The sequence below is a fragment of the Thunnus thynnus genome, chromosome 21 (assembly GCF_963924715.1).
Source record: "Thunnus thynnus chromosome 21, fThuThy2.1, whole genome shotgun sequence".
NCBI classification, from domain to species: domain Eukaryota; kingdom Metazoa; phylum Chordata; class Actinopteri; order Scombriformes; family Scombridae; genus Thunnus; species Thunnus thynnus.
Genome location: NC_089537.1, coordinates 5,879,323 through 5,896,036, shown reverse-complemented (window position 1 = coordinate 5,896,036; position 16,714 = coordinate 5,879,323). Strand labels below are relative to the sequence as shown.

The following is a 16,714-nucleotide window of genomic DNA, read 5'->3' as shown; positions in this document are numbered from 1 at the left end:
ACAATACAGTGATTTTGGCGCTTTTGTCCGAAGCAACTTTAGAATAAATGCATTCAACCTCTGGGGCAAAAACTAAATGTAATCAAAAACTGTAAGTGCATTCCTTCCAAATGAACTACGTATCAAGTCACAAACGTCAAAGGCAAGTCAGCGTTATTACTCTACCATAGTGACACAGTATATTAGTGACTACATTGCTGGTGTCAGTTATGAGCCATCATAACTCAAGGGGATTGTAGAGTGTAGGAGATAACAACTGTCAGCATTGTTGCAATACCTGCTGGCTGCAAGGGTCATAGATTACTTAATGTCCATTCAAACACGTCGCTGCTCATTTACTGAAGCTCAGCCTTGAGGTATACCTGTTGGATGAGATAGAGAGAGACAGATAGAGGGATCACTTCACATCCATTGGTAGAGGCTCTGAATTGTATGCCACTGACTGCCTTGGCTTTCATCCAGAGCTTCCATTATGTCGTCACCAGACCATGGTAAGAAAGGTCTGAGCCACTCTATTCAATGACTGGGGAAATAGGGTCATTTTGATACCTTACTGAAGCCTTGGTCTGCCTTGTAATTCTTGCACCTTGATTGCCTTTCTTCAGACAGGGGGATGTTTTGCTGAATCCGGAAACATTCCCTTTTAAAAGCATTTAATTGTTGATTTGTCAGAGGAAAAGCCAATCAACTGTGAATTTCTCAGTTGAAGTAAGGTTTTGCTGTCTTGTTGGATTTTGTAAAGAAAAGAACATAACATCGTGTTATTTGATGGATGATATAAAAGAAAGGGAAAGGAGTTTCAGAGGTTAATCTCTTTCACTTTTTACTTATTTTAACTGAAAAATATGAACATTTTTTACAAATATTTCACCCAGATTTTACCCACACACCCAAAAGTTGCTGTGTTTGCTACTTCAAGAAGTCAGATCAACATTAAATCTTGAAATTCAATTTTACAAGTTCGATAATTCCTATGGATTTTCCAGGCCTTAAAATTTCCAGATCCAGTGAAGCGTAAAAAAAGCTGAGGAACTTTTATTTGTACTGGCCAACATTTATGCAAGCAAAATAAGTAAACATAAGGGCAGATTTTTTTTCCAAGTGTGGTTTATTTAAGAAAACAGTGTTTATTACATGACTGAACTGCAGTATTTAGCCCTAATTTATCTTTTTACAACTCTAGTACAAGTCTATTCACAGGACCCACCTAACAGAAACATCCATTCTCTTGTGGGCCTTGATTAATTACAAAATCCTCGAGTGTCTCCAAAAATTAAAAATACAGATTGATGACTGAGAGATAAATAGATAAATACACAAAAATCGAATCAAATCAATCAGCCAATAAATAAATAGAACAATAAATAACATTCAAAACATCTTTGGCCAAACTTGGGCCACTCCATTGTCCCCACAGAATTGACATTGGTCTTGGTGGATGCCTCGGCCAGTCAGAGCACAGTACTGTATGCCGATTGAATCAGCTTAACCTATGGGGTTCCAAGAGAAAACACTGGATATGTGGCATGAAATGGCAAGTGAAAGAACAATTATATCGAGGCACTTTTAAGGATGTTCTAGGAAATGATAACATTTCCGTGTGTATGTGTATTCCCCAAGAGGAAACAAAGTGTAAGACAACAAACAACATTCAATTGAAAGGTAATTGAATGGCTGCTTTGCTCAACTAATAATTTTATCGTATATTCCCCCGTTTTTTTACAATTTTGGGACAGAGCATGGTAAAGTACCACAAAAAATAGAAAACAGTGAGCTGGAAAGAGATTAAAACAGATAAATGGGAGGAAAACAATGCTAAAACATTGTGTGTCGCCAAACAACAAAACATTGTTACATATTTGCTTTTTGAGTCTGTGAATAACATCAATGTGTGTTCTCCATGGTTGTTGAGTCCGATTGAGTTTCTGACTGTTCTCCGAATATCCCTGCCAGTGTCTTAAAGCGGGGCCCCCATTCATTGAGGTAATCATAGTCCTCCTCAAGGTCTATAGCGTGGGACTCAATGGAGCTGAGTGACTCGGCCACGGAGCCGTCGCCCTCGTAAGCGTATGTGGCAAGGGAGTCGTAGGGAGGGGCTGAGTTGTCCATGTCATGCTCTTGCAGACGCTGGTTGATGAAATCTCGGATGTCTGCACTATCCTGTGAGACGGCTGGCTTGGGACCTCTCTTCATCTCAGGTTTGATGTCCCTACGGTACAGGTTCTCTTTGACAACCTTGGGATTGCGAAGCGTCCCCATGTCAAAGGCATGCGTGTCCTCCTCACCCCCTCCTTCGTCGTCATAGTGGATCACATTATCCCGTATGTCTTCCTTGGATGACATGAGGGTCTCCTTTTTTTTCTGTCGTCTCAACCCCACGTAGAGGACCACAATAACTGGAAAAACAAATCAAGAAAATCACGTGTTAAGTCACTGTCAGCTGACCCACATTACTGCACATTACCTGTGAGGAAAGAAGAGATTATATCATTGCATCCCAGTAAGCATGGTTTAGGTGATTTGTAGGTCAAAAGATGAAGTATTTTAGGTTCAAACGGGACTGAATTTGTTTGACATTTTTATATGTTAGACATCTAGATGTCAGTTTTAACACCATTGGTAGAGTGGCTCTAGGGATGATAATGTCTGCCTGTCTGTCAGTCAGTGTCTCAACAACTATTGAATGCATTGCTGTGAAATTTGGTACAGACATCCATGTCCTCCTTTTGGTGAATTGTAAACACTTTGGTCATCCCTTAACATTTCATCTAACATCATCATCAAATTACAATTTTCATTTATCTAGTGCTTTGGTTTATGGAATTGGAAATGTTGTACATGATAACAAACTAAGATGGTAAACATGTAAACATTTCAACATATTACCATTGTCATTGTGAGCAAGTTATCATGCTGGCCTTAGCAACCTATAGCTAGCATGAGCATAGAGTAGCTAGCATGGCTGCAGTCTCTTGTTAAGTAGTGTTGCAGTGTTGTTCAGACTTCGACTATGGGTTATATGTAACCCACAATATTATTTAACATTATTCCAACTCTTAAGTTAGGTTAGTTAAGTTAGTCTTGGTTAAGACCTTCTTTACATTGAAGTGTAGTAAATGAAATCCTGTTGAAAGAATATGAAATCCATAAAAATCCCACTTTCACACAAATTAAAGGGGACATATCATGCATTTGTATTCTGGGTCTCTACTGGTATATCTTTGCATGAGTTACAGTTCAAAAAACTCTTTATCTTATACTTGTCCTTTGTGCAGCTTTTCAGTTCAGCCTCTTTCTGAAACAGGCTGTTTTAGCTCCTGTCTCTTTAAGGCCCACTCTGTTCTGATGGCCAACTCCCTGAGCCTCAGCAGACTTCCGGCAGCTCTGGCGGTCACACAAACAGTGGTAGGATTTAACTTCTTTTTCTTGTTCCTTACTTAGAATGGAAACTTCTTAAATACATTTGTACATGTTCAAGCCCAAATCTGATCTGAACTATGCGAGTGGACAATGTAAACAACCCATGTAACATCCTTAGCAACAACCTTAGCAACAAAGACTACGGAATGGACAGCCATTTGTGGGCATGCATGAACAATGTGACGTAGCGGTACCATTGCAAACGAAGCGTTCATAGCAGGCTGAAGCCCTGGCTTTTGACTTGAAGGGGAGCATTTTTACGTTCACCTCAAGTTTTGGACCTTTTACAATGTTTAACATAGACATGTCACATCATAACAGTGCAAAAATAACAGAAAATTACTTAAAGCATGATGTGTCCATTGTACGCATAGTTTTAACCTGGATGTCTTGATATTTTTTGACCTGCAAATCAGTGCTCACTAAGGATTTAACTGCTTTAGTTACCCAAAGCAATTAACATGTACTGTCAAAATTACATACATCATAAAAGGTAATGAAGAAACTGTCAACACTGCAGAGGATAAAAATTGTACTGCTGAGAATATACCCAAAGCAACAGCAACTGTTTTAGCACGCAGCCCTTCAGAAGTTGCATGAGGTTCTGCATATTTAACACACTGTTGTACCTCTGTGTGATTTCCAACACGTAATGTTACAATAAATTTCCTTCTCTCCCTTTTGCCTGTCATAGCAATCTGTCTACATCGCCGTGTACCTCCCCCTGTGTCCCTCTCTCTGTCTGCTCAGTAAAGAATGCAGTAAAATATATGTGTTTCATCTGGGTCTTCAATAAACAGTTGTATCCTCGAGGAAGAGCAGTGGCCAGGATAAAGCTGAAATCATTCAAATAAAAGTCCAGTAAATACATTCAGACTGAAAAAAGCCTTAAGTAGGTCCCTTCCTTTCATCTTCACTGTATCTCACTTCCTCTCTGCCTTCCTTCACTCCCAAGTGATTTTATCTACTTGTGTATAGTGTGCTAGCTCCCCCCAGTGGCACGTATGTAGACTTCAACAACAGGCGGTTATTATGGGACACACTGGTTGAACACAGCATGTCAGTGGTTGCAGCCAATCTACATCAGTCTGAACACAACAATGCAGATGAAAGTCTCTGTGCTGGTCTGTTTAATTTACCTCATCATTTCTCCTCACAGGACAACTGGGTCATCCTGACAAATCCTGCTCAGGAACTAAGTGGGTCTATGGAAATGTTCTCAGTGTGAGTTCTGATTTTCTCTGCTACTTCTCATCTCAGGGACAGCACAACAGTTTGGCGTCAGCCTCAGCCTTGGAGGCGAGTTGACTTAGAGCTTTGAAGCCATTCTTCTCAGATGTAGTGAACACAGGGACACAGCCCAACACTACTAAAATCATCTGTGAGCTTTTATGTTCCCTCACATATAAAACAATGAAACTTGAGCTGATTTTTCACATGAATACATTCATGAAAGTAATGCAAAAGGATTAATGATGATGTATAGTTGGCTTTAACAGTTCAATCTTTTTGGGACCATATATAAGAGAGAGATAGAGAAAAGTAAATACAGCTCAATTCAAAGGTCATGGCTACCCTTGACTTGCACTGTAAAATTCGAACTTCTTTAACAACCAACCATCCCACATTCATAATTTAGAAAATGATGCCATAAACCTACATTTACTTCCTCCCTGCTATGCAGGTGAGTTTGGACATTAATAGCAGAGAATTAAGGAGGAGTTTTACAACCATGACCTTGTGGGAAATGTAAAAGCTATAGCCTTGGAAGCAGCCACAGGGCAGCAAGATTGGATTTAGTTTATAGAGCCAAGCGTCCCTCCCTCCAATCTCAAATGTCTCATTGAATGACTAAATTCATATGGGTCCTATAATTAACTGTAGACACTCCTGGAGGGACACCAGCCCATGATGGTCATCTTAGCATGTTTGGACTCAGGTGTTGTCAAAAATGGCAAAATTGGACCCAGCTGAATGGAAATAGATCTGGCAGATTAAATGTTCATCTGTATTTTACATGTTGATCTAGCTGACAGGAAGCTTTGACTTGACTCTAGCCTCACAAGCCAATCAATATGTAGTATTAGGGAAGATTTTACACCCGTCCTCATTATCTAAATGATTAAATTTGGTTTAATGAGACTTTACAGATTGACTGGTTTGGCCAAATTAAGGTTAGGATTTAGCTAGCAGGAAGCCTTATTAGTTTAAAGGAAGTTATGGAAGCTTAAAATTCAAAAATAAATGGTAAAGGAATAGTTTGACATTATGAAATATGTGCATATAAGGTTGCCGGGCAACCAGTGGGACGTCAGAGCTGGAGCACCAACACAACACATATAGCAAATCCCTGTGTCCTTTATGATCATCGATGATAGTGCGTTAGAATGAAAAATGTTTACAAGCTAGAAGACAACATGTCTCACCTAATAAGATGATGATACATAGAAGGATGGCAACCAGAGCACCCGTGCTGAGGCCCACAGGGAGAAAGATGGCCTCTGCGCTGCAAGTTAACAGAGAGCCATCTGATTCGCAGCCACATACACGGATGGTCAGGGTGCCTGTGCTGCTCTTGGGTGGGTAGCCATTATCTTCAATCACCACAGGAAGAAAGTAGATCTCCTGCAAACGCCGTCTAAAGCCACTCCGCTTCGTCACTATACCAGCAGTGTTATCTGGAAGAAGGGAAAGAAGGAGAAATTTAAAATTTTGCTGCCATCGAAAACCAAAAAAAGAAAAATCTCCAAAACAGCTGCAGATTCTTTTGAAAAGGTATGGATTAAAAGAATCATGCAAATTTGTATGGAAAGGCTTGAAGTAGTGCAGCAAGTGCTTATTCCTTGATCTATACAGGTTAGAAAGTGTTCTGACCAAAGAAGAAGAAAATATTCCACCCAGTATAACCTCACATCAATCAGATAGTCCTCTGAGCTACATTACTAGCGCGGAGGTCCAAGTATGATAAAGATAAAACTTTTCAATGTCTGATAACTCTTTATGTTTGATATCAAATCCTCTTCAAATGTGCTTCTCTGAATGCAATGAGAAACTGCATCGTTTCAAAGACTTCTCTTATCAAAGCTCTCGCCATTTTACACCACTCGCCTTAAAAGTGGATAGAGCCCAACCACGCCCAGTACATCATTCCCCCAAAAGATTGCAAAGTGGCTTCCGTCTACCTACAACTGTGAGAACTATTGGGATCTGTTGTTATATTGTTATCTCTTTGTACAGGCAGCATCACTCCAGAGAAACAGAACATTAGGAATGATAGATAATAAACAAAAAAATAAAAACACACAAAGGGAACAACCTGGGAAGACAGCCAGAGGTGTGAGGGTGGCGAGTGGAATAGAGGTCGACAATGTATACGAGAGAGAGGGAACGCATCAGGTTGGACCTGCCTGGTTCTGTCTGCTACAGCTAGACTGTCTGACCCCTGTCAAGCCAGGTTTGTTCCACTGACGAAGGCTGGCACTTTTTCTTGACAGGAGGTCAGGCGTTTTAGCACACCTTGCATGTTGTGCAGATTGTGTTTGTGCCCCCCTCTCCCTCTCTCTCTCTCTCTCTTTCTCTTGCTGAACTCGTCCGTGGTGTTTGTATTTCCTGTCCCTGCCTATCAGATCTCGTTCTGTATCTGGAGAGTGTGCTTGCAGGGCCCCTGGCAGTCTGGAAACTGCAAGACAGTGTGTCCAAAAGGTAAAACTGGATCAGAGGTTCGGATGGGGGCTTGTCAAGGATGGTGAATTCATTCGTTTCCCTGGCCTCATCCTGCCATGTCCCACTTTTCATTACCCGTCTTTCTGGTTAGACTTCAAAGGGCTCTGCGAGTGCACACTGCAGTGTCATTTATGCCCTTATCATAAGACAACGTCTGACCGCTTGCATTTGTTATTTTTAGCATTGAGATATTATGCCACTCTTACAAGGTTCAAGCAGCAAACTTTGCAACTAGAGAGGATGTTTGTCAGCCCAAAAATAGGACAGGATAAATTTGTTGCAGGTAACTTTTAATATGGAATCAATATTAGTTCTACTATACAAAATCTTGATCACTATCATCACTATTTGTGATGTCACAAGTTACATACTTATTTTTTGTCTAAAAAAATCATAAATCTAATATCTGCTTTTCTCTAAGAAACTGTAATTGATTGCAGCTACCTTTAATTTACTCACATTGCTAATTTATCATTATTTGTCAGTTGTAAAGAAGTGTGATATGGTTTCCCTAGAATGGAGGATGACACGTGGGCGGTGCTATTAAAAAGCTAGAGGAAGCTTAGCTTCCCCAAAATTATCACAGAAAAAATTCAACCTTCAACAAATCCATTAAAATAATGAGCAGCAAATCAGCGGTTCAGCAGTTGAAAAGACAGCAACACGTTACGTAGCCCCGAAGCTTGCAACAACCTGACCAGGCTTACTTAAGGTGGACCATGTAGTCCATGTCCATATAGTGTTTTTTTTCTCTCACTGCACATGTGCTTCATCCCAGCGCTCCCCAGCGCCCTGCCAGCTTTTCTGCCAGAGAAAAACACTGTATAGACACAAGCCCCCCACCCTCGTCGCTGACCTTTAGCTTCCCTAAGCATGATGTCCTACCGCCACTTTTGGGATGAAGCTCATAAATTGATATCAAGCATTACACAAATCAATTAATACTGTACCAATAGTGCATGTCACCAAATACAGCTGTTATCAGAATAAAATGATACTTACTTCCAAAGTCCCGGATGGTGAAATTCTTGTTTTTTATATCTTCCTTTGGTAATTTGAAGGTGAATTGTTGTCCAGCAGTCGGTAGATCCTGGTCTTTTGCACTAAAGGTTTGAATCACCTGTTGAAAATAAAGATATAGGGATTCTTAATTAAGTTTTGGTTTCACTTTTAGGTTATGAAGTTTTACTTTTCTAGTTTTCCTGCCTGCATGGTGTGTGTTAGTAGTAGCCGTGTCATCTACATACTGACAGAAAAGCACCTTTGGAATGGCACAGGTGGAACATTTTATTGTGAGTATTTGTTTCAATGTCAAATATTTCTCTTTACAATGGAAAATAAAAGTCCTACAGGTCAATTTGCTCTGACAGGAAATGTGAAATTCTTCAACACTGAACTGTCATGAACTGACTGTATGTCAGATCTGTATGGTGCTGAAACAAGGCAGTGAATTGTTCTCTCGGTAGTTTTGGATACAGTCACTGAGCACTTGATTGATAACTTGTTGAAATTCTATATTACTGCAACACATAGGGTGATGGATTAAGTTCATTCAAAACTACTGGAGCTTGTTCAAGGGTCATGAACAGAGGCCAGTTGTTTTATATTGTACTTACATTACAGAACACCTGCTGTAAGCACAGGAGCAACTCAAATTTTTGTTCCCAAAACAACCCACAATAAAAGAGGAGACACAGTTTGTTCAATTCAACACAATCTAGACAGAACTTCAATAAAATGGATCATTTATATTTGAAGCTGTTTTGTAGCTGAGTTTGCTAGCTAACACCTCGCCAACCAACCGCCAACTTCTTTGTTCTTCCACACTCCTAGACACAGACTGCTGATTCAGCCGCCTCTGAACCAGACTGCTGACGGCTTCCTTCGTTTCCCCAAACGTCTCAGAGCTTTGTCTGGAACCGGCTGTCTTGCCAGCCCAGCTGTGCAACCAGTCTGTTCTTCCCCACTTACCAGGCTTGACCTGCTGCAGACCTGATGCCCCGGCCTTGGATCCCACACATACAGCTAATCAGCCTTCTTGCCCTGTTACATCACCTTGTCTATGTTGCTCTCCCTCTCTCTCAGTATTTGAATAAGCGCCCCTCCAGGGTAGCAAACCTGACACCAGGTGTGATGAGTGCTCTGTTGTGTTCCCCACAGCAGAGGCATACCTCACACTATTGATTTCATGCTACTAAATTAGCTTAGTGATTCATAAATCTGGAGCTGCAACTAACAATTATTTTCCTTTGAGTTTAATGTCTGATTTTTTTTCAATAAATCAATTATAAGATAATAATAATCATACTTTACCACATAATCAATTTTCTAAAACTGAATGCTTAATCTGGCAAACAGTCCAAAAACCCAGATTATTAAATTTACAACAATAAAGACACAAGCAGTAAATATTTACTTTTTACAGACTGTCACAAGCAAATGTGTGGCATTTTTTTCTGAGTTCATTTTTCGCCATTTGATGTGATTAATCAACAATTCATTTTAACTCTAATACAACACTAAATTAATACGCTTCACTGTGATAAATGAATAACTTCACACTGGTTATTTGTCATCTAGTCCACTACTGGTATGTAAAAGTTCCTATCTGCAGGTACATGAAATCCACCTATAAAGTGTATTGAATATCGGACAGTTTTTATAAATTTCAGCTTTAGTGCAGCTTCTTTTCATGCACTCAGATGTGCGCCTCACCTCTTCCCGAACACAAGCGTAGCACTGTGGCTGCTGTTACTGCTTATTACTGGGTGCTATTGTACATGTTAAATGGCTTTAAGTGTATTCTGCTTTCGCACTCGGCTGCATTGTTAGTTGAGCTAGATAAGAGCGCCGGCTAAATGCTGTAAATGTAAATGTAATTATTTCAGTGTAACAAACTGATTCACAAGGTTAGCATTTCCATGAAGTATTATACAATTCAAAGGGAATACATTAAAGTATATCTAATATATAGGATTTTTTTCAACTACTTAATTCCTCAGTTGTAAATATGCTTGTTTTATGTTTCCTTTGTTGTTGCTTTTTTCTCATTTCACACTTGACCAGTTGACCGGTCAGAGCTCTGAGTACAGTACATCATAAAATAAGAAAATATTTGACTGTCTTTCTTGACCACAGCCCTGACCATTTTACTTGCAAATCTTAAGTTAAGGCCATTCTGCTCTTCCCACACATTTACATGAAAATAGTCGGTTGCCTCCCGTGCTACCTGGCTACTTCCTGGTTACAGATTATTTTCCGAGAAGTTGTGCCACAGCATGAGATACTCCATAAACAAGCAGTTTGTATGTTTTTCAGCAGTATGAGTTCAGATAATCATCAAGGGCGACGTGTGAAGAGAGGGATCTGCAATTCTTTATCATCCACCAGCTGTGTACAACACCTGGTGGAATCATGCTGTGGAAACACTGGAGGAAAATGTATATTCTGCACTGCAGGGCAAGGAAGGGGAGAAGGAGAGGAGGAAAAAAAAAGAGAAGGGGAAAAGAAGAAGATAAAACACAGGAGATGCAATTAAGGAAGATGAGAGGAAAGAATGAGATGGGTATAAAGGAGAGACAATAATACCTTTTAAATACAGGGCACACACATGTTGAATATACAATAAGACTGTTGTTGTCTAATCTTGAACTTGTTTTATTTTATTTGTTTGTTTGTTTTTGTTTTTTTCCCTGTGGTGGATAGTTTAATTTTGTCTAAATCCTGTGTATTGATTAGTTGAATGGTGAAGGATATAAGTCAGAAGTTGTGCAAGTGAATATAAATCTGTTAAATCTGTTAATGCCTTCTCTATCCTTGAGTATTTCTCTATAAGTTAAACTATTTATGATTAAATAAGCAACAATGAGGGTTAAAGTGTGGGAAAAGCTGTTAGCTTAGCTATTATTTATGACGCCTCAGCGGAACTGTGTGAGTGTTGTTTTAGTGGCCCTGAAACATAAGTAAACAACCGAACATCTGTCATCAGCTTTTGATTAGAGTATTGCTAAATCCTGATTGATGGATTTAAGATTCTGACATCCTTTTTTTTCCAACTGAGCCATGCACCCTTTAAACCTGTTCAGGCGAGCACAGACACAGAAAAACAACAAATCCAAGTGAAATAACCACAGCTATGGAAGAAAATTGCAGAGCCTCTTCACTCAGAGTATATAACTATTTGAGAAAAAGGTTTTCAGGGCCTTTAAGAAAAAAAAAAATCTTATTAGTTATTTTTGCATTTGGGACTTGATTTGTTCTGATTCCAGCGTCAAATTGGCCTCAATCCCCCTTTTTTTAAATGTCTTGACTCAATCTTGAAGCCACAGCCGAGTTCATGTCAGGAAGACAGCGATGCCTTCAAATGGAGGGCACAGCCACTGTTTTGATTGGAATAGGCCTGAGGACCGGCAAAACACCCTCAATGTGATGAGGAGTCAACACCGATTTGATAGACTGCCAAAGAAGCTGTTCCCTCAGAACACTAACTGCATATAGATTCTAGTTAATGGGCTAATTTACAGGCACAGGTGGTTTACAATGCGCACAGGAAAATTCTCCGCTGCATCTCAAATATATCATCCGAAATGTACTCCAGGTTGCTGATATGCAAAGCGTTGCCTCGCTTTATGATTGCTTCTCCCGCTGAATCGAACTCTATGACACAATCATAGTTCAAGATTTAGATTCAAACTCTGTGCTGAATGGTTCTCTGCAAAATCCCTCGGAATAAAGAGTTTTATTCAGGTGACCTTGAGTAAAACACTGGAAACCTACATCAACATCAAAGCTAAATCTCTTTATTTACTACAGCAATATGGTGCTCCAAAAAGCAGAAAAATACCACTGCATTTTATCACTACAATCCACAAATTCAGCATTTATTTCTAAGTGTAAACAATGACACCCTGCCAGCGCTTATAAAAATCCTCACCTTTCAGATTCAATTTACTACACAAACCACCTTGAAGCCATATCAGCTCTATGGAAGAACTCTCCGATCAGCAGTTGTCGACTCACAACACTCAACACATCTTATCTCATCCTGGAAAAAAATTTGTTGTGTTTATTGCGATGAGCACATGACCTGTGTAACAGAAAGAGGCAGGGAGGAGAGTGTATGTGAGCGTACCTGTCCGACCTTGGCATTTTCACACACAAAGGTCTCATAAGGACTGGCGAGTTCAGGTGGGAACTCGTTGATGTCCAACACGTGGACGGTAACAGCCACCCGACTGGTCAGAACTGGACTATCTGGATAAGAAAACACAAGACAGAATTGTTTAAATAAAACCACAGTTGTGCACTGAGGACTGGACAGTGTTACATGAATGTAGAAAAACAGAAAATATTTTTTCACAGCACTGACATCATGTGGATATCTGAAGTACTACTGTCTTATGATGAGCAGGAGTATAAAGGTTTATCAGTGTTGCAGAAGGATGGCTGAGTGGTCAAAGAGGATGTCATGCCCAAGTGTCCTTGAGCAGATGCTTAACCGTCTTGCTGCTCGACCATTTGTAAGTCGCTCTGGTTAAACGTCTGCTAGAAAACCCCTGATGTCTGGAACATGCTGATGCATAAATTGCACACATGCACTGCTGTTTTATGAAGCTTTTGATTGATGATGAAAAGGAGAATTAAATAAAAACACACATCTCATGTGATGACTACAAATAAAGCATGCCTCACATTATGGAATACGGCTCTACAGAGAGAATACTTTTCTTTACAAGCTGTTTTTCCTCGGGTTCTGTTATGGGTTTTAGCCATAAGATGTGTAGCCCATATTAATTATAGTGTGAAAGCCCCCTTGAGAGGGACTAACTTGAATTCAGGGTTGTTTGTTACAATGTTTGCTCACTGCAGGGGCACAACGGGGAAATGTTCTTTTTGTGTGAAAGCCGGAGTAAGGTAAACTTTATGGATTTGATGTGGGAATAGGCTTTGCTCTGCAGTGGGGGGCTTAGTGTGCACTTGTTTACGTGAGTGCCGGTGCATGGGTGCGTAGGTGTGTAGGCTTGTGTGTAGGTGGGTGGTTGAGAAGAATGCAGGGCAAGGGCGGGGTGGGGGTGGGATCTGTAGAATCATCTCAAGGGGATTGGAGACGCAGCCACGGCTCAGTTAGTAACCTGTCTCTGACTTTGATGGAAAAAGCAATCTTCCCACCGAGGTAAAAATGACACTGAGCATGGGATTTGCTGCTTTGCACTGACTGAACTACTAACATTGATGCTAACCCAGCAAAAAAATACTGATCTTGGCTTTTGTCATTGGGGTCTTGAATTATTTGGTCTCCAAAAAGTTTGAACAACTTGAACTCCTCTGGATCAATGGAATCTGTAAAATTGGTCTTGAAAGGCTTCTGGATACAAGAGTTTATCATGTCCTCTCATCTGAAACACCAATGTCCATAACTGTTGGCTGACTCTGACTTTGTTATGAGTGATGTATCATTCAGCCCACTAGATGGGGCAATGGTATAGTAGTTATATCCGGACTATTATCAGACTGGTGTCAGCATTTCAGCCCAATAACACATGCTCTATTTATTTTATTGAATCAGAATCCTGTATTGCTACAGAATGCTTGAGTGGTCAGCCATAAAAAAAAATCCTGCCTTACACTGCTTTTCTGCTGGATATTACTTTTTTAATTAAACTCATTTTAATAATAATAATAAAAAAACTCCATCTTTGCAAGCAATCAACCACAAATCTATAAAACGAGCTGCAAAATATAGATAGAAAGATTTCTTGAGGATAGCAATCTGTTAAAATTGCAACTGCGGGCGGAATAAGTAAACAAACTCCCAACAAAAAACTCCATTTTAAGTGTGAAACTAAATTCATTTGCTGTAAATAGATAGCAAGTGTGCTCCCTCATTGCCTCCTACCAAGGTTATTATTACATTTAATAGATCTTCCCCCCTGTTTGACTCCTAAAAATTGCCACTGGGCTTAAAAGCCAAAAAGCAAACTGTTAATCTAGCCCCGGCTCTTATTTAGCACGCCTTCTGCTGTGTACTGTGTCTCCGGAGAGCAGCAGACACTGCTCTCATTTTGCTGCATGACTGCAGTGTCTAGCAATGACCGGACAAATCTCTGAGGCTGTGTGAAGTGAAACGTTTCCAACTCAGGTGTTGTGCTAATCATTGCAGAGTAAAGGTACTTAAAGAAAGGTCAGGAAAATGTCATCTAACGACTCATATTGTTGGATATTTTCATCTGAGCTATTGTACGTGGGAATAAAACGTATGAGTGGGTAAATGTTAAAAAGCATTAGCAGCAAGGACACACGGTAGATGCAGAGACAGGTCAAATATAGAGATCTGTAATAATTTACTATTTATTGAAAACTGCAATGCAGTGCCAACTGAAGCTGCTTTAAACTGTAGAAAAGTCAGAACATTTTTTTTTTTCTGTGCGTGACCTCTTCTCATACAATGTATTATTGGTAAAGGCATTGAAGGTATCTTTTGCTTCAGTATTTATTGCTGCTCTTCATGGATTAAACCCCAAATAACAGACAGGCAACATCCCAACCATGATAACAGAATGCACCGCGAAGGAGCCATAACTACTATCCAATACCCAGAACACAAAGTTCTGCTAAATCTCACTCAAGGTCAAAAACACATTTGAATTCACACGTTGGGACACAAACTCTGGGGTGCTGAGTTTCAAGTCAAGTCAAGTAATTTTTTTGTTTTTTATACAGCACCAAATCACAACAAAAGTTATCTCATGACACTTTTCATATAGAGCAGGTGAAGACCATGCTCTTTAATTTGCAGAGACCCAACATTCCCCCACAAGTAAGCATCTGGCAACAGCGGCAAAAAACTCCCCTTTAACAGGAAGAAACCTTGAACAGAACCTCGCTCTAGGTGGGAAGCCATGTGCCTTGACTGATTGGGTCGAGAGAGAGAGAGATACAGATTCACAGCAACAACAGTAATAACAATAGCTACTATAATAATAATAGAAATATGAAAAAATAATAATAATAGTAGGCATGGATGTCTAGCAAGACCACAGCAGCAGGCGGTCCGCAACCATGATCCATAGAAACCATAGAAAAAGAGAACCAGAGTATCCATTCTGGCTCTGGATGTTTTTTTTTTCTGTCATGGTAAAAATGATCTCTAGAAGAAGATTCATCTCCAGAGAGGGGAACCAAGCAGCAAGGAAGGCTACATTGGAGGCTGACTTGGGGAAAGGTGATAAGAAATGAGTAAAACGCAGGTGGGTGAGGGTAAGACGTGCAGAAATACCATTTGATTCCTGCACCAAGCATGACAGACTGAACATGTAACGCCCTTGTAAAACTCCCATCTCTATCCTCCTCCCTCCTCCTACCGCTCTGTATCCTTTCAGCCTACCTCATCCTCCAATTCCTTGACACTTATTCACAAAAGCCACACAAAGAAACACACACACACACACACACACACACACACACATTGAAAACAGAATTAGCATGTCAGTGCCATGACCTTGAGGGGAAGTGAGTAATATCAGTTTCCAAGGCGACAATGACTCAAGTTTTAACAGCCCATATTTCACAGTCTGTCCTAATGAATATACAGCGTGGGTAATTTTGATTGAGCACCAGCCTGCCTCTGGGATAATGACTTTGACGGTTCTTAGCAGATTTGATGACTTGATGACGATGGATTTGCTTATTTATCCGGAATTTGCTCCACTTCCTTCATAAAAACATAATTAGCTTGATGACATGTCTTAAAGCCACAGCTTTCTCGAGCTCAGCTCACAACATGCTGTGATGCCGCTGCATCTGCTTGCTGTAAAACTCTGGAAGTGTTCACATTTTACTGCGGTGTAAGTAAAAGTTGACTCTGGCAAGAAAAGCTCCCTTCCAATGCCAATGTCATCAAACGTGTTAAAAAAAAAAAAAAGCAGTTAAAAATAAAAACAGAGTTGAGATGAGTATGCTAGAGGAGACTATGTCCTGAAGATACATCCCTCTGGGAGAGCCATCATGGTTTATAGTCACCTATAAACCTTTCCAGCAAAATGGGATTGAGTATTGACTTGAGTAAAAGTGTGTTAAATCCTTCACACAGATTATGGCGGGGGAAGGACGACGACACCTGCATGAATCACAATCGATCTTGTTGTCATACTTACTAAGTTTGGTCGCCACGATGGAGATATTGTGCTGGGCAATGCTCTCTCTGTCAAGGAGTTCGTTTGTGGAAATCGTTCCCTCCACTGGATCAATGTCAAAGTAGCTGTCCATGTCACTCTTCCAGTCAATGGAATACCTGAAAGAAAATGTTTGTTTAATAGCATCCATTTGCAGCATAAACCAGAATTAAACCACAGTGATTTTCCCTCTGGGCTCATGTATATGAGTTAGGTGTAATATAATGTTGGCGTAGCCTTCATTACTCATTCTGAATGGTCATTTCCAGAAAATGTGCTGAGGATCGCAAATAAATTCCAATCTAGTAATGGGGCACATGTACTTTGACCATGCTGAATAAACGCTTTTCTTGGGAACATAAATGAATTTTAGGCACTGTTGAAACCGTATCAATCTCTCA

At 40.1% G+C, this 16,714-nt stretch overlaps 1 protein-coding gene across 1 annotated transcript in view; it reads right to left on the bottom strand.

Moving 5' to 3' along the window:
- Positions 1-1,111: 1,111 nt before the first annotated feature.
- Positions 1,112-16,714, bottom strand: part of LOC137173481 (cadherin-12-like) — a 101,897-nt gene continuing 86,294 nt past the window's right edge. The window contains exons 8-12 of the mRNA XM_067578354.1: positions 16,296-16,432; positions 12,275-12,396; positions 8,146-8,263; positions 5,847-6,098; positions 1,112-2,396 (exon numbers count right to left, since the gene is read on the bottom strand). Coding sequence (XP_067434455.1) covers positions 1,885-2,396; positions 5,847-6,098; positions 8,146-8,263; positions 12,275-12,396; positions 16,296-16,432 — 1,141 coding nt within the window. The 3' untranslated portion in view covers positions 1,112-1,884. The remainder of the gene's footprint in view (positions 2,397-5,846; positions 6,099-8,145; positions 8,264-12,274; positions 12,397-16,295; positions 16,433-16,714) is intronic.